Genomic DNA, 19,369 nt, shown 5'->3' on the forward strand with positions numbered 1-19,369 from the left:
ATGCTAAAACAAAAAGCTAATACCGCAAGGATCCTAGTATAGGGGACACATTACTTCTGTCTTTAGACTCTCCAAAGAAAATTAAATCAAAATATTATAATTTCACTATTAATGCCTCTATTGGAGTACCACCCTCGCACAATTAGCCCAACAGACGAGTTGCTTTCAGGGCACATTTTGCTGCGAACCAGTGTCCCAAGTAGAGATCTAGCTGTGGAGTGGAGTGGATCGGTGCGCAGCTCGGCGTGAGATGTGGTCTGCTGTCTCTGGGGATGGTTAATTGTACACTCGCTAAATAGTGGCAGTGCTTGAAGAGGTGGACGTGTTTGGACGTGAACTGATACCTCATTCATTGCGTTGGTTGCTCCGGCTGGATCCTCCTGGACGGCTTTCGTTTGGACATTTGCTCGCTTCGCCTCGCCTCGCCCGCCTTCATTTGCTCATAACTCGGAGAGAGCTGCAGACATGGCGCAAAGTGCAGCCCGGGCAGGGTAGCGGGCGCTGCTGACCAACGAGCGCGAGGCCGTAGCGCGCGGGTTCCGGGGATTTAAACCGGCCTGCGTTCGAAACCGCCGCCATGAGCAACATCTACATCCAGGAGCCGCCCAGCAGCGGGAAGGTAACGTAGCGCAACGCAGCACCGCCGCGCAGCACAGCACAGCACAGCGCCGTAACCCGGGGCACGGAACCTCACCGCTCACCCCTCACCGCCAGCGTCTCACTCTGATCTGACTCCTGCAAACTACCTTCATGTTAGGCAGTCGGACTGAAGGGTCCGGTATAGGCTAGTTACAAATTGGCCCCCAGTGATCATACATTTTGCTTGAATACTGAAGCCTTCATTAGTCTGGGTTAATTGGCCTCGGTAAATTCTCCCTCCCTTTGTGCAGGGGATAGATGCGAAACCGGGACAACAGACGCAGTCTGAACGAGTGATCGTTGGACGGCGTGGGCCGACGGGCCTTATCTATAATTCAATCAAAAGAGCAAGGAGTTTTGTTACAAACTTATAAAACATCAATAATGCCACAATTGGAGTATTTTGTGCGGTTCGTGTTGCCACAGTATAGGATTGACAGGATTGCATTAGAAACATAGACATAGAAACGTAGAAAATAGGTGCAGGAGTAGACCATTTCGGCCCTTCGAGCCTGCACCGTCATTCAATATGATCATGGCTGATCATCCAACTCAGTATCCTGTACCTGCCTTCTCTCCATACCCGTTGATCCCTTTAGCCACAAGGGCCACATCTAACTCCCTCTTAAATATAGCCAATGAACTGGCCTCAACTACCTTCTGTGGCAGAGAATTCCACATATTCATCTGTGTAAAAAATGATGGAGATGGAGCATATTGATTATGTCTTGTCTTGTGGTCATTACTCCCGAAGAGTCCACCAGGGAGTGTACTTGCAGTATCCTAGGGACATTATATGCATTTACCAAGCCAATTAACCTACAAACCTGTACGTCTTTGGAATGTGGGAGGAAACCGAAGATCTCGGAGAAAATCCACGCAGATCACGGGGAGACAGCACCCGTAGTTGGGATCGAACCCGGGTCTCCGCCGCTGCATTCGCTATAAAAGGCCTGTCCCACTTGCGTGTTCTTGGGACGCAAATTACGCAACCTCGTGGTCGCGTTGAGGCGCACGGGCATCGTATGGCAGCACGGGGCCGGTCCCACTTAGAAGCACGGAGGGGTATGTAGTTGTGCGCGACATTGCGCGGGGCTCCGAAATTTTTGTAGCGAACAAAATCTTTGCGCATCAACGGCCTGTCGCGTAACTGACGGCCAAAGTGGGACAGGCCCAAGACCCTGGTGTGACGCAACATCTCACCTCCAACAGCAGCAGAAGCAGGCAAATGATTGCTGAATTCGGCCTGGGGCTCACGGCCGTTGTGGTCCAGATCCGCCCCCACTTCTACTCCCAGAGCGGGGCCAAGAAAATTGAAGATGGATACAAAATGCAGGAGTAACTCAGCAGGACCGGCAGCATCTCTGGAGAGAAGGAATGGGTGACGTTTGGGTCAAGACACTTCTTTTCAGACTGAAGAAGAGTCTCAACACGAAAAGTTACCCATTGCTTCTCTCCAGAGATGCTGCCGGTCCCACTGAGTTACTCCAGCTTTGTGTCCATCTTCAAATGACGTCACGCACTCCAGACGGCTGTGCGTACGCATGAAATCGCGCGAGACCTTCACGGGACCGCCGCGACTCAACGCGACCACGAGGTCGCGTAATTTGCGTGCCAAGGACACGTAAGTGGGACAGGCCCTTTAGGAAGCAACTCTACCGCTGCATCACCGTGACCGCCCGAGACTTCGTAGACTGGGCTTATTTCCTTGAGAAGGCTGGGGAATGGACATAAACATTTGAAATATATGAAATTATGATGGGCATAGATAAAGTAGATAGGCTTTTACCCAATACAGATGCATTTATAACCAGAGAATATTGGGTGAAGGTAACGTTCAGTTTTAGAGAAGGTCTAAGGAAGATTTTCTGCCCCTACTCAAAGCCTGGATGAAATTTAAAAGGCACTGCCTGAGAAGGTGGAGGCAGGCATTCTCACAACATTTAAGATGTATTTGGTTGAGTCCCTGAAATGCCTTTGCATAGAGAACTAATAGCTGTGTGGAAAAAGAGATTGGTATAGATGGGGTAACACATGATTGACAGACACTCAATGGGCAGAAAGGCCAGTTTTCATGCTGTGAATGAGCTGCAGAAAAAATGCTTGCTTCTATTCCACAAAGGCAATGTCCATTTCAACTGTCCATTTAGGCAGAGAGGTGGTATTATAGCTATTGCTATATAGGTGCAATGTCAAGAAGGAAAGGAGGAGGATTTGGCCATTGACACATCACGTGCTCTTCGTCTCTTCAATGACTTCCGATTTCCAGGCCCCCACTCCCTCATCTTTACTATGGATGTCCAGTCACTCTACACCTCCATCCCCCACCAGGAAGGTCTTAAAGTTTCTTCCTCGACCGCAGAACCAGCAAATTTTTGTCTATTAACACTCTCCTCCGCCCAGCAGAGCTGGTCCTTACCCATGACAACTTCTCCTTCAACTGCTCCCAATTCCTCCAAATTCAACGCATAGCTATGGGCCCCAGCTATGCCTGCCTCTTTGTAGGGTACGCCGAACAATCACAGTTCCACGTGTACACTGGCCCTATCCCCGAACTCTACCTCCGCTGTATTGACGACTTCATTGGTGCTACCTCCTGCACTCATGCAGAACTCGCTGACTTCATGACTAATTTCCATCCTGCACTCAAATTCACTTGATCCATCTCTGACATCTCCCTACCATTTCTAGGTCTCACTGTCTCCATCACAGGAGACAGACTACTGACTGACATCTATTACAAACCCACTGACTCCCATAGCTATCTTGACAACATTTCTTCCCATCCCGCTTCTTGTAAATACTCAATCCCCTACTCCCAATCCCTCCGTGTATGCCGCATCTGCGCCCCGGACGAGGTTTTCCATACCAGGTCATCGGCGATGCCCTCATTCTTTAAGGAATGGGGGTTCCCCTCTTCCATTATAGATGAGGCTCTCACTGGGGTCTCCTTGATATCCTGCAGCTCCGCTTTTGCTCCCCCTCCCCCCTCTCATAACAAGGACAGAGTCCCACTTGTCCTCACCTTCCACCACATCAGCTGTTGCCTACTGTATATAATTCTCCAACATTTTTGCCACCTCCAATGGGATTCCACTACTGGCCACATCTTCCCATCTCCACCCCTTTCTGCTTTCCACAGGGACCGTTCCCTCCGCAACTCCCTGGTCAACATCCCATCCCATCCCAGGTACTTTTTCCTGCAACCGCAGGAGATGCAACACCTGTCCCTTTACCTCCCCCCTCGTCTCCGTCCAAGGACGCCGACAGTCTTTTCAGGTGAGGCAGAGGTTCACTTGCACCTCCTCCAACCTCATCTACTGTATCCGCTGTTCCACGTGTCAACTCCTGTATATCGGCAAGGCCAAGCGCAGGCTCGGCGATCGTTTCGCTGAACACCACCCACTCAGTCTGCCTTAACCTACCTGATCTCCCGGTTGCTCAGCACTTTAACTTCCCCTCCCATTCCCAATCAGACCTTTCTGTCCTGGTCCTCCTCCATTGTTAGAGTGAGGCCCAGCGCAAATTTGGAGGAACAGCATCTCTTATCTTGCTTGGGTAGCTCATACCCAGCGGTATGAACATTGTCTTCTCTAACTTCAAGTAACCCTTGCTTTCCCGCTCTCTCTCTCCATCCCCTCTTCCTTCCCAGTTCTCCCACCAGTCTTAATGTCTCCAACTACATTTTATCTCTGACAACAGTCTGAAGAAGGGTCTTGATCCAAAATGTCACCCATTCCTTCTCTCCAGAGATGCTGTCTGTCCCACTGAGTTACACCAGCATTTTGTGTGTACCTCCTATAAATATAATCACTATTCATACTTCTGTACTTTAATGAATAGAGCCAGGATTTTGCCATGTGCCTTTTCATGCCTTTTTTGATGATTTCAGGAAGATAATGCCCTTTTCACGATTGAGTGCCTAAATCGGCCTTTTTTTGCCATGCTGACGAACCCCATCTGCCTTCCCATGCAGGTCTATAGCACCTGCCCACTGCCCATAAACAGGGGTAGAAAGAAGTTTTTCACAACTGAAGCATATTCTGTCTGAATGACGGCATAGTTTAACACCAGATAATTTGAACAAAATGCTAGTAATTATGTGCAACCAGGCAACTTTGGTCATTTAATGTATTACCTTTATAATTATCATTTTTAACCATATTTTGGTGCAGGAAAGAAATGCCTTTTTATGTCAATAGATGCCTTTTTCGTGCCTTTTTTGTAATTTCTATTATGCCTCTTTGCCTGCCTATTTCAGATAATTTTATCGCCTAAACATCCTGGCTCTACTAATGAATATAAACTGCTCAACCTTTCCTCACACATTGACCTCGGCATTTCAGGAACATACTAAATGAACCTTCCCTGCATTGCCTCCAATGCAACCTCATTTTCCTTGAATATAGAGATTTAAAAAAACAATGTACTCCAGGTATGGCATCCTGTGAAGTTGTATCAAAGCCTCTACTTTTATATTCCATACCCCTTGCAATAAAGTATAACAATTGAAATTATTATGTTTCAATTCAGTTATTATGTTTATTATCATTTATGTTTGAAATTAAACATTGATAACTTTTTGAGTTTCATATGATTCCCATATTTATTTGTATCATGTTCAAGAAGGAACTGCAGATGCTGGAAAATCGAAGGTAGACAAAAGTGCTGGAGAAACTCAGCGGGTGCGGCAGCATCTATGGAGCAAAGGAAATAGGCAATGTTTCGGGTCGAAACCCTTCTTCAGACTGAGCTTCAGACATCAGTCTGAAGAAGGGTTTCGGTCCAAAATAGAAACATAGAAAATAGGTGCAGGAGGAGGTCATTCGGCCATTCGAGCCAGCACCGCCATTCATTGTGGTCATGGCTGATCATCCCCTATCAATAACTCGTGCCTGCCTTCTCCCCATATCTCTTGACTCCACCAGCCCCTAGAGCTCTATCTAACTCTCTCTTAAATCCATCCAGTTACTTGGCCTCCACTGCCCTCTGTGGCAGGGAATTCCATAAATTCACAACTCTCTGGGTGAAAAGGTTTTTTCTCATCTCAGTCTTAAATGACCTCCCCTTTATTCTAAGACTGTGGCCCCCTGGTTCTGGACTCACCCAACATTGGGAACATTTTTCCTGCATCTAGCATGTCCAGTCCTCCTCATCCTTTTAAACTCCAGTGAATACAAGCATTTCAATCTTTCCTCATATGACAGTCCCGCTATCCCAGGGATCAATCTCGTGAACCTACGCTGCACTACCTTAATCACAAAGATGTCCTTCCTCAAATTAGGAGACCAAAACTGTACACAATCCTCCAGATGTTGTCTCACCAGAGCCCTATATAACTGCAGAAGAACCTCTTTACTACAACACTGAAATCCTCTTGTTATGAAGGCCAACATTCCATTAGCTTTCTTCACTGCCTGCTGTACCTGTAAGCCAACTTTCAGTGACCGGTGTACAAGGACGCCCAGGTTACGCTGCACCTCCCCCTTACCTTACCTAACCTAACCCCATTGAGATAATAATCTGCCCCCTGGTTTTTGCCGCCAAAGTGGATAACCTCACATTTATCTATTATACTGCATCTGCCCACTCACTCAACCTGTCCAGGTCACCCTGCAACCTCCTAACATCCTCTTCACAGTTCACACTGTTCACACTGCCACCCAACTTTGTGTCATCAGCAAACTTGCTAGTGTTGTTCCTAATTCCCTCTTCCAAATCATTAATATATATGGTGAACAGTTGCGGCACACCACTCGCCACTGCCTGTTCACTCTCACTCTGTTTAAATAATAATTTTTTTCTCTCTTTTTCCTTCTGACGTGGATAACCGTACATGTTACTCCGCCAACCTCAGGCCCATTCATTAAATCTATCGATATCTTTTGCAGCTTCTTTATGTACTCTCAACTTACCAACTCGCATTTCAGCACATTTGTTCTGGTGCAACAATATAAAAGAACATAAGAAACAAACAAAAGTAGAACAATTCTACTGTTCATTAAGGTCATGGTTAGTCCTTGGTGTTGTTAAAGGACTACTGGATGAATTCTGCTGCTCTCGAATACTGTTGGATTGTCTTGGCATTTGACTGAAGGGGCAACTATTTGCTTGTTTTGTTAAGTTGAAATTCATTGATATGCTGTTTTGTGCTCAGTCTCTTGTTCTTAATTCTTCTCTCATTACCTGTTGATTGAGACAAAGTTTGAATAACGGGAATGTGATAGATGGTTTGATTGGAGGAATGGGAGATCTAAAATGTTTAATTGTCATATTCCAGCCATAGAACAATTAAATTCTTACTTGCTGCAGTTCGCAGGCCCATTAATTCAATAGCACACAACTAAATATACAGTATTCAATACATTAATAGTAGGTAAGCAGCCTATAGGTCCGTAGTGCAACCAAAGTAAGATCCATAGTACATCATAGTTGCCGAGAGGGTTATGGTTAGGGTGTATTGTTCAAGAGTCTAATGGTTGCTGGGAAGAAGCTGTTCTTGAACCTGGGGGTCATGGTTTTCAGGCTCCAGTACTACTTCCTATTGGCAGTAGTGAGATTCTGACTCCTGCTGGATGTTTGTTTTCTTGGCCAGGTAGTTTTGCAGCTTACTTCCCTTTGCAATTAAAAGTTCTCAAAGGTTCACTGACCTTTACCTCATTCTCTGCTCCCCAGTTTGTATTCATGTGCATACTCCTGGCCTTGCCTGGCCACACTGTTCCTCTTGTCTCAATCAAAATGGTTGGATGTATTGTTTACCCAAATTCTGGCCAATATGTTGAATTAGTGAATGTAATTGTACAATGCTTCTTTGTCTCTTTTCCATCAGACAATGATTACATTATCTATCATGCTTAGAGAGTAATATTAACAGCTAGTTATGTGACATATTAGAATGGTATTTTATGTTGAAGCACATTATGGCTCCGACTATATGTTCATTCTGGGATTTTAATTTTCAGGTTCTTTTGAAGACCACAGCAGGAGACATTGACATTGAATTATGGTCAAAAGAGGCACCAAAAGCATGTAGAAACTTTATTCAACTCTGCATGGAAGGTATCTTTCAAAGATTGCAATATTTAATACAATTATTTTGTTATCCCAACCATTTGCTGAAATGTAACAAAAGTATATATGTGTTTTTACAATACTGGGTACAAAAAGTGTGACATCATACATAAAACTGAGGTTCACAAATAAATTATTTCAACATGATTCACATTAATCAAAAACCCTCACAGCGGCTGTACATGACAGGGAGAGATAGTTCATGAAGTTTGAGAACATTTCATTAATGGACAAAATTCCTTGTTTAACATGTGTTTCTATGTGTTTTTTTTACACTTTATGTTTGGTATCCACCATAACAACCGTTACATGAAATTTAGAAAGGCATTTTTTTCTAAAGCATAAAAGCTGATTTCTTCACTTTTGTTGTTTTTCAACATACAAATGTACTTTCTTGCTATAAACACGGAATATGTGATCAAATGAGCAATATTCCTGTTATCTACTGAAACGTGTGTTACGCGCATTATACAGTGTCCACTGAAAGTAGCTCCTGTTTCTTTAAGTATTTTTTGTTTGTAATTTCTTTCTTATGTTTTGAATAAACTTTATGGAAGTAATTGTCCATACATAATAAGAGACTGCAGGTACACCATTTGATGGAAATATAGCTACTGCAAAAGGTTGGTGTTACGCGTGTGATGGTGGACACCTAAAATATTCACTAATTTTGGCATGCAGCAGCTTTTACAGAATCTTGATATTAAGGTTACTTTCTACTCATAATTTAATTATCTATTGAGTTCTTCAAACTAAAAAAATTACAATCTCCTTGGGAAGTTCTTTGTGTGGTGTAACGGTAGTTACTGTAAAATAGGGTGGACACCAATAGTAACCACCGTTGGACTCTTTGAAATATGGCCATTCAGAGCACTTAATGCCAAATTCATCAAAGGTTTTGCTTATTACTGCGAAATGTGCATCTCTGCAAAGCACCAAACTTGAAAATGTTTTGAATTATAATTAAATTAATGCAGAAATTGCCTCTATTTCATTGTGTCATAGCATGTCACATTTTTGGTGTCCTAAAACTCGATATTTTTGAGATATAAACTGGTTGAATCAGGGAATTAATTTAATTCCTAACTTGGTTTTATCTCCACTATCTCTTGCACATTTGAGTAACAATCCCTGAAAAATTAACACCATGCTACTTGAAACAGTTGAGATATGACATTTTTAATGTTCTGTGCTGAAATCTCTCCAGTATTGTAAAAATACACATATGATCATGTAAATGGTTCTAAAGAATATTTGTGCACTTAATCTCAATTTCCATATGCAAGTTGTATCATCAGCAATTATCAACATTAATATAATTTCTGATGATGGTTTAAATGTATTTTTGTGGTTTCTAAATTTAGAATGTTGTGACAGAAAAATTGCAAGTTGTGGTATTCTGTGAGCACTTGCATTCATTGTTTTCACTATCAGATAGCTCGGTAAGTGCCATTGAAGAAGCTTTTAGGTGGTACCTAATGTTGCCACTGTGCACATGCGGTGGAGGGAGTGAACATCGGTGGTGATGAGTGGTGTGCAAATCATATGGGCTGCTATGTTAAGCTTGAATATTGTTGGAGCTGCACTCATCCAAGCAAATAGAGATATTGCATTATGCTCATGATGTGTCTCATGTAAATGATTGGAAAACATTGGGAAGTCAAGTGGTTTACCGCAGTTGACGATGTGCTCTTATATGCACCTCTGCACTGAGGTTCCTAGTCAGAAACTAAATCCTGCAAAGCTAGCAGGATGAGGATAAAAAGTATGAGGGTAGGATAAAAAAAACCTAATAGTACAAGAAATCTACAGGCTAAACTGTGTGTAGAGGAAAAAAAAAGAAATGTATAATGTTGATCTTTCAGTAGAATTGTATTCCAAAAGCTCATTAACCCAAAATACTCTATTTTTTGGCAAATGGCAACCTCCCCCACAAAGCTCCTTCATTCCCCCCTCTTCCAGCCCATAAATAAATAATCTGAGGTATTGATGGTAGAGGATTAGATGATGATATTGGTGACTGTCAAGAATCTACAGTTAGACTGCAGCTGATTTAGTTTAAGCATATATCTGAGATGTTATTTGCCATGTAACAATTGAAGTCTAAATGTTCTGCATCTTTCTGCATGCATTAGGCACAGAGCACTATTCATTGAGCAATAGTGAGAACACTGAATGTTTTTGAAGGAAATAGAAAGAGAGACTAGTTTAATGATTTAGAGCTTGGAGCTCTAGCCTTGGGTTGCCTTGTTACCAAAAATGAAGTGCTAGTTATCAAAGGCATATGTTGAAACATGATAGTGGTATATAAAGCTGAAAATGGTTGTTGGGGGATTGTAATGCAAAGATATATTTGAAGCCAAATACAAAGATATCAAATTGTATGCATTGGAGAGTTAAGTTAAAGATCGGGTGTGAAGGGATGATTGGATATTGGGACAAGCTGACTTTCATGAAAGATGAATATTATAAGGCCAACAAGGAGATACCACAACAATTGACTCGAGCGATGGAAGAGTAATGTAAATGTTTTGATGATGGTGCAGCTTTATTTACAGAGTTGGAAATAAAGGTGATGGGTTAAAGTACAGTACCTCATATTCTGATTGGGTAGCCTACCACACAATGGTATGAACATTGAATTCTCCAATTTTAGCGGGACAGGCAGCATCTCTGGAGAGAAGGAATGAGTGATGTTTCGGTTGAGACCCCTCTTCAGTGATTTATTTATTGTGTAGGAAGGAATTGCAGATACTGGTTTAAACTGAAGATAGACACAGGGCCGGCCTTAAGCCGATTTGACCGATTGCTCCCAATTGGGCCCCACGTCTAAGGGGGGCCCCGCAATAATGTTCTGTATTTCGTACGGAAATACGAATTCTCTTTGTTAAATAAAGTTTTTTTTTTTAATTCGCCATCCGGATTTTTTTTAAACGAACATGTATAACAACCGCTGCACGGCCATCAGACACAAACAATTTGTTAACTAGCACTTCTTAACAGCAAGTAGTTAACAAGTTGTTATACAATGTCATCAATCCATCCATCTACATTCCTCAGTAAATGTAATTGTGTTTTGAACAAGTATTTATAAAAAAAATATTCCTTTGAATAAAATTCACGCGGCGTCATTAATACTTGTTTAAAACACAATTACATTTACTGAGGAATGTAGATCGACGACACATTGAGAATTTCTTTAAACTCACCATTATGAGTGAGGGCCCTGGACCGCGAGAAGGGGCTTCTTCCTGGTGTGCAGCAGGTTAGTCATTCACCTACCGACCCACGTTGTGTCTCTCTGTGGTTTGCTCTCTCCCTCCCTCTCTCTCTCCTGCTCCCCATCTCGTCTCTCTCTAGTTCTCTCACTCCCTCTCTCTCACCCTGTCGCCTCGGCATTCCCGGAATCATTGACGTTTAGCGGTAGACAAAAATGCTGGAGAAACCCAGCGGGTAAGGCAGCCGCCTTGGCCGCTGAGTTCCTCCAGCACTCTGTGTTTTTTGTTTGGCTCTGAAGTTGAAGGTGGCTCAGCAGGACGGGCAGCGGCTCTGGGGAGAGGGTTGCGTTTCTGGTTGAGACCCTTCTTCAGACAATCACAAGTACTCTCACCGACGAGAGTTCCGTTCAGTCTGAAGAAGGGTCTTCTCTTCAGAGTCACTGCGCTGCCTTTCCTGCTGAGTTACTCCAGCTTTATGTCTATCTTCAATTTCAGAGAAGTACAATTTCTCACGGGGGGCTTATAACGTCTCTAAACCCCTCTGCGACACTCTAAACCCCCCTATTCCCCTTCTGAACACTTCTGAACCCACCTGAAGCCCTCTAAACCGTTTAAACCCCTCTAAACTAGGAGGCTGCAAGGTGACTTGGATAGGCTGGGTGAGTGGGCAAATGCATGGCAGATGCAGTATAATGTGGATAAATGTGAGGTTATCCACTTTGGTGGCAAGAACAGGAAAGTAGACTATTATCTGAATGGTGGCCAATTAGGAAAAGGGGAGATGCAACGAGACCTGGGTGTCATGGGCAATCATTGAAAGTAGGCATGCAGGTGCAGCAGGCAGTGAAGAAAGCCAAAGGTATGTTAGCATTCATAGCAAAAGGATTTGAGTATAGGAGCAGGGAGGTTTTTACTGCAGTTGTACAGGGTCTTGGTGACACCACACCTGGAGTATTGCGTACAGTTTTGGGCTCCTAATCTGAGGAAGGTCATTCTTGCCATTGAGGGAGTACAGAGAAGGTTCACCAGACTGATGGGTTGGACAGGCTAGATGCAGGAAGATTGTTCCCGATGTTGGGGAAGTCCAGAACAAGGGGTCACAGTTTAAGGATAAAGGGGAAATCTTTTAGGACTGAGATGAGAAAAACATTTTTTACACAGAGAGTGGTGAATCTGTGGAATTCTGCCACAGAATGTAGTTGAGGCCAGTTCATTGGCTATATTTAAGAGGCAGTTAGATGTGGCTAAAGGGATCAGGGGGTATGGAGAGAAGGCAGGTACAGGATACTGAGTTGAATGATCAGCCATGATCATATTGAATGGCTGTGCAGGCTCGAAGGGCCGAATGGCCTACTCCGGCACCTATTTTCTATGTTTCTATGACTGCGTCCAACTGCTGTCTGGTTCGTTGATCGGTTTGCTAGATATGAACTGTTTTGGGAGAGATAAATGCTCACGGCAGACCAAACGTGTTAAACAGAAATTGGTCAGATATTGAGCTTTACACAGTGAGAAATCATGTGAAATAATCACTGAATTTTATTTTAAATGAATGTACCTGCATGTTATACTGTTTATTTTGGAGATACAACCAGATAGTCTACTGAGTTCGCACCGACCAGCGATTTTTGTTTTCCTATTTGACAATTTTATTTGGCGGCCAATCAATCGCTGTCTCTAAGGGGGGTGCATCCAATCACCAGCCAGCTTGCCTTAAAATTCCCGTCCAATCAACAAATAGGTCTCCTTCTGTCCAATCAGCCGCTGTCTCCAAGGGCATTGTGTCCAATCACATAATACAGTTTAATGGTAATTAGCTGCTACGGTGAAGGTTGGAAGCCAGTGGAGCTACTGACAGTCGAACGGGAGCAGAAGACATTCAGACAGTGCATAATCCATAGCACCTAGTGTACAATTTCATAATATATACACTAAATAACTGGGCTGACAGACCTTGGCTGGGAATCTGGGGTTCACCAAAATTGTTCCCAATTGGGCCTCGCACCCCCTAAGGCCGGCCCTGGATAGACACAACGCTAGAATAACTGCAGGACAGGCAGCACCTCTAAAGAGAAGGAATGGGTGAAATTTTGGGTTGAGACCTTTCTTCAGACTAGTCAGGGGGAAAGGGAACAAGAGATCTAGACTGTGATGTAGAGTGATATAGGACATGAATGAAAGATGCAAAAAAGGAAACAGGCCATTGTTAGCGGTTTGCTAGGTGAGAACAAGAAGCTGCTGCGACTTGGATGGGGGAGGGATGGAGAGAGAGGGAAGTTAAATATGAGATGCTGTTCTTCCAATTTGCGTTTAGCTTAACTCTGACAATGGAGAAGGCCTAGGACAGAAAATTCAGTATGGGAAGGAGAATTAAAGTGATCAGGTAGGTCCAGGCAGACTGAGCGAAGCTGTTCAGCTAAACGATTGCCCAGTCTATGTTTGGTCTTGCCCATGTATGAGAGTCCACATCTTGAACAACGGATACGGTAGATGAGATTGGAGAAGGTGCAAGTGAACCTTTTCCTAACCTGAAAGGACTGTTGGGGTCCTTGGACAATGTCGAGGGAGGAGGTATAGGGACGGGTGTTGCATCTCCAGCAGGGGAAGGGGTGGTTTGGCTGCGAAGGGATGAGTTAACTAGGGAGTTGCGGAGGGAACATGCGCATGCGCTATGCAACTAGTTGGCATCGGCCACTTTCTCCCTCCCTTTGCATGGTGGGAAATCTGGCTGCCATTGCTGTCCACTCGCTGGGACCGCTGAAAACCAACGCAGACTCACTCGCTGGAGCTGGAGTAACTCCCTGGAGTAACTCTTGCTGCTTGGTTTCCTGGTCTTGACTCTTGACTTAGACTTAAACAAAAAAGGGTCTTGGGGGGGAAAAAAGAGCTACCTTAAATTTAATTGCTTCTGGTTGGGTACCTATAGTAGGGTGAAGACTATTCCATGCTTTAATTGTGCGGCGGAACTCCATGGAGCAGCCAGCATCTCTGGATAGAAGAAATTGGGTGACGTTTCGGGTAGAGACCCTTCTTTAGATTTCCTCTGGTTTTAGTGTAATTTAAAAATACAGCTTGGAAACAGGCCCTTCGGCCCACCGAGTCCACGCCGATCACCCGTACACTAGTTCTATCCCACACATTAGCGACGTTAGTCAAGAGTCAAGATTGTTTTATTCTCTCATGTCCCTATGAAATCCTTACTTGCAGCAGCGCAACAGAATATGTAAACATAGTACTCTGTAAACAATGTTATCAACGAGAAAACAAACGGTGTATATTTATATATGAATATATAACTATATACACATACACACACAGAATTTCCCTCCTTGGATTAATAAAGTTCTATCGTATAGTATCGTGTGTGTGAGAAAGAACTGCAGATGTTGGTTTACACTGAAGATAGACACAAAAAGCTGGAGTAACTCAACAGGTCAGACAAAATCTCTGGACAAAAGGAAAATAGTACGTTTTGGGTTGGGTCTGAAAAAAGTTCCTGCACACCTTTGGAATGTGGAAGGAAATAAGAGCACCCGGAGAAAACCCATGCGATCAAAGGGAAAAGAAGCAAACTCCATACAGACAGCACCCATATTCAGGATAAATTCCGGGTCCCTGACAATTTTAGGCAGCAACTTTATGGCCAATGTACTGCCCCATATCTTGAACTGAATTAAAACCTACAGTAGTTGTAAAGGGGGACATAGCATCACTTAGAGATTTAACAATGAAAATGGTTAGTTTCTTTTTTTTTAGTAACCAAAGTTATCAACGTATAATTTTTTGTGTGTTGGAAAATAAAATGTAGTGGCACAGCTGGTGGACTTGCTGCCTCACACGCCAGGAATCTGTGTTCGATCCTGTCCTCGGGCACTGTCTGTGTTGAATTTGCACATTCTCCCTGCAAGCATGTAGGTTTCCTCCCACATCCCAAAGATGCATTGGCTTGGTAGGTTAACTTGTCTATGTAAAATTGCCCCTAATGTGTATGGAGTGGGTGAAGAAAGTGGGACAACAGAACTTGTGAGAATGGGGGATAGAAAAATGCTGGAGAAACTCAGCGGGTAAGGCAGCATCTATGGAGCGAAGGAAATAGGCGGCGTTTTGGGTCGAGACCCTTCTTCAAATTGATGTGCGGGTGCAGGGGGTGGGAAGAAGAAAGGAAGAGGCGGAGACAGTAGGCTGTGGGAGAGCTGAGACTGGGAGAGGAAGGAGGGAGAAAGCAAGGACTACCTGAAATTGGAGAAGTCAATGTTCATAGCGCTGGGTGTAAACTACCCAAGCAAAATATAAGGTGCTGTTCCTCCAATTTGCGGTGGCCCTCACTCTGGCCATTGAGGAGGCCTAGGACAGAAAGGTCAGATTCAGAATGGGAGGAGGAGTTGAAGTGCTGAGCCACTGGGAGATCAGGTTGGTTATTGCGAACTAAGTGTAGGTGTTGTGCAAAACGATCTCCTAGCCTGCACTTGGTCTCACTGAGGTTGATTATATGCTGAATAATCCAACCAGAATTTTGTTTGGAAATGGAAAGAAATAATAAAAATTGCATTAATTGCAATGTGTAAAAGGAGGTGAGATACTGTATTGTAATTTTGCTGCATGTCATTGTGGTATATATCATGTCTTGATTTGTGAATATGTTTAGTTTGTGACTTTATTTGAAGCAGAAATAATATGTGAATGCTTCATTGAGCATAATTCCGACTGGTAACTACACACTGACTTTATTGACTCATTGACTTTAGCTCCGCCTTCAATACCATCATCCCCAGCAGACTGGTCACCAAACTCATGGATTTAGGACTCTCCCAACCCATCTGCCTCTGGATCAAGGACTTTCTGTCTAACCACGCCCAGACCGTCAGACTGGGCCATCACCTCTCCACCCCCATCACACTCGGCACCGGCTCCCCACAGGGCTGTGTGTTGAGCCCCCTCCTCTACGCCCTCTACACCCACGATTATGCCCCCGCCCACCACCAACACCATCGTCAAGTTTGCGGACGACACGACTGTGGTTGGGCGTTTCTCAGGAGGAGATGAGACGGCCTACAGGGAGGAAGTCCAAAGACTGGCAGCGTGGTGTTCAGACAACAACCTCATCCTAAACACCACAAAAACAAAGGAAATTATCATAGACTTCCGTAAGAACAGTGCAGCCCCCAAACCCCTATTCATCAATGGGGACTGTGTGGAAAGGGTCTCAGACTTCAGATTCCTGGGCACACAAATTACGGAGGATCTCTCCTGGACTACAAACACCACCACAGCAGTCAAGAAGGCCCAGCAGCGACTCTACTTTCTGAGGATCCTCAGGAAAAACAACCTGGAGGAGAAGCTGCTGGTGTCCTTCTACCGCTGCTCCATCGAGAGTGTGCTGGCGTACTGTATAACCACATGGTATGCCAGCTGCTCTGCAGCGGACAGGAGAGCCCTTCAAAGGGTCATCAACACCGCACAAAAAATCACTGGCTGCCCACTGCCTTCCCTGAAGGACATCTTCAGCTCTCGCTGCCTTGGCAGGGCAGCCAACATCCTGAAGGACCCTTCCCACCCTGGACACAACCTGTTCCACTTGCTGCCCTCTGGCAGACGGTACAGGTCTTTCAAAACTCGCCAAACAAACTCAGAGACAGCTTCTACCCCATAGCCATACATGAACTTAACAATGCAAAATAAGAAATAACACTCACATTCAACTGAATGGTTCTACCTCAGCTGCTATTGTTATTTATCTGTAATTTTTTAAAATATGTGTATATTTTTACCTTTTCTTATATATTTAAAATTGCTCTTGTGAATCGCACCGTGGGATTGACTTTTAAATTTCGTTGTACCATGTGCAATGACAATAAAGAGATTCATTCATTCATTCATTCACTTTGTCCGAGCACATTGTCGTACGTGTCATGCAAGCCGTCTTAAATGACCACCTAAACTGTCATTTGGCAACCTAAAAAGCTGCCTAGGTTGCCCGGCTGGCAACAGGGAACAAAAGTTAAGCGAGAGCCCTGTCATGTGCTGCACCTGTTGATCAGATCCTGGCTGTACTAAGGAATGTAATTAGGAATGTAATTTAGCCTAACCTTATTCATAGCCATCCCAATTTAAAGCATAAATATTGCATTCCAGTGTAAGTGAAAAGACTCGCTACTGTATGGACGAGATTGCACAATTTCGAGCTGAAAAAGCAAAAGCTCCATACCAGTGTGAGGGGGAGGGGGGGGGTACCTTTCTCCCACACTCCAACATTTTGTGTCTACCTAATGACTAAAAATTATTTTTAAAGCTTTGTGGCTGAATTAAGTTTAGCGTTAATCCAGTTAATGGAATATTTGAATAAGAGGTTTTTTTTTAAAGCATTTACTGAAGATTACATATTTGTAATACTTTTATTTATTCCATTAGGTTATTACGATAACACAATATTTCATAGGGTTGTGCCCGGTTTTATTGTTCAAGGAGGGGATCCTACCAAAAATGGAACTGGTGGTGAGTCGGTATTTGGGAAGCCATTTAAGGTGAATATTTTCTTTTGTTTTTGTCATTTTGTTTCTTTAAAATATTATGTAATCCCCAAGTAAATTTCATGATGCTGGCAATATTTTGCTACAGTTACGATATGTATATACTAAATGTCAAATTATAGAGGCATCACAAGAGTTCAATTGCCTTTTTTTTTTTTTTGTGTACCTTCGATTTTCCAGCATCTGCAGTTTCTTCTTATTTATCTTCCTGCTTTTCAGTAAGTGGTGAGAGTCCTTGAAAATCAAACAATAGCGCTAAGTGCTGTCCTTTTCCCCCACTCTCTGTCTATACATTGTCTGTGATACAGCAGTACACTGGACGATATACATATCTTAGTCGAGTCAGGAGTGGGAATGGCTGAATTTTCTACACGTGTCCATTTTTTTGTGCTTTAGAGTTTAGAATTTTGCTAATCCAGTCATAACAGTTGAGGAACAGTAAATTTAAAAACTTCATTCAAGAAATGCAGATGAAATCATTTTGAAAATTTGTTAATATGTTCTACTGGAAATCTGCTTATTATGAAATGTAATAATTTTACTATTCTGTTGCAGGATGAATTTCATTCTCGATTACGTTTTAATAGAAGAGGACTGGTTGCTATGGCAAATGCTGGACCTCATGATAATGGCAGTCAATTTTTCTTTACATTGGGTCCTGCAGAGGAACTTAATAACAAGCATACTATCTTTGGAAAGGTTAGTTTATGGAGACATTTTCATACATTCATAACCAATTGAATAAGCATCTCCCTCAATATTTGTTTCGGCTTCTTTGGAAAAGTTTCTACTTCACTCCTATCTGCATTTTCTGTTTTGTCTATTAAACAGATATTATGCAGGGTTGTACAATTCCTGAAACCTTCAACCGCTTGCAGGCCTTGAGTGTAATGGCATTTTTGGACGATCCATCATCCAGCTCACATTCTTTCAACATTATGTCCTTGCTTTTTCTTGGATCATCATCAAACAATAGGGCACCTGCCATTCATTCTGATCTTCAAATAACATGATTAATTATTTTCCCCACTCTCTCATAACACCTCTGCGCTTGATAACAGGTCCAGAGGTAACATGTCCAAGGGTAATATTCTGTTAAAACTATTGGAGGTCCATTTCCTGCAGTCAAAATGTTAATTGTCAATAATGTCAAGAGGCTCTGGTTTGGTTCACCAGGTCGTTATGTCAATAGTTGGTTAAACAGCAACAATACATTTGAGTACAGAGGCCAATCTTCTGAAAAGTAATCTCTGTTGATACAATTGTGGCTGGGAATATAATTGTCACATCTTGCTGAGTTATCATCTTTGCCCCTCAAGGTTAAAGGTCGTTTGCTATAGCAACAAACAGGCATGTGCCCTGAAGACTTAGAAACATAGAACATAGGTGCAGGAGTAGGCCATTCGGCCCTTCAAGCCTGCACCGCCATTCAATATGATCATGGCTGATCATCCAACTCAATTTTTTCACCTCCGCAACATTGCCAAAATCAGACCCTCTCTCACACCCCCCTCTGCTGAAATACTCATCCATGCCTTCATCTCCTCCCGACTGGACTACTGTAACTCTCTTCTCTTTGGCATCAATTACAGTAACATCAACCGACTCCAACTGGTCCAGAATGCAGCCGCCCAACTCATTACCCACACCAAATCCTGGCACCACATCACCCCAGTCCTCAAAGAACTTCACTGGCTTCCCATTTCCCACCGGATCATCTACAAAATCCTGGTCCTCACCTACAAAGCCCTCAACCACTTGGCCCCCCCCTTATCTCACTGACCTCCTCTCCCCCTACCAACCCTCACGGTCCTTCAGATCCATTCCAGCCGGTCTCCTCTCCATTCTGAAATCCAACCTCTGGACTTTTGGAGACGGAGCCTTCTCCAGGGCAGCTCCCAGGCTCTGGAACTC

The 19,369-nt window shown here is 43.5% G+C and overlaps 1 protein-coding gene across 1 annotated transcript in view; it reads left to right on the forward strand.

Moving 5' to 3' along the window:
• The first annotated feature begins 165 nt into the window (after positions 1-165).
• Positions 166-19,369, forward strand: part of cwc27 (CWC27 spliceosome associated cyclophilin) — a 205,910-nt gene continuing 186,706 nt past the window's right edge. Inside the window, exons 1-4 of the mRNA XM_055635029.1 lie at positions 166-619; positions 7,602-7,698; positions 17,337-17,449; positions 18,011-18,154. Of these exons, the coding sequence (XP_055491004.1) occupies positions 578-619; positions 7,602-7,698; positions 17,337-17,449; positions 18,011-18,154 (396 nt within the window). The 5' untranslated portion in view covers positions 166-577. The remainder of the gene's footprint in view (positions 620-7,601; positions 7,699-17,336; positions 17,450-18,010; positions 18,155-19,369) is intronic.

The sequence above is a fragment of the Leucoraja erinacea genome, chromosome 1 (genome assembly GCF_028641065.1).
Source record: "Leucoraja erinacea ecotype New England chromosome 1, Leri_hhj_1, whole genome shotgun sequence".
In the NCBI taxonomy this organism is placed as follows: Eukaryota; Metazoa; Chordata; class Chondrichthyes; order Rajiformes; family Rajidae; genus Leucoraja; species Leucoraja erinaceus.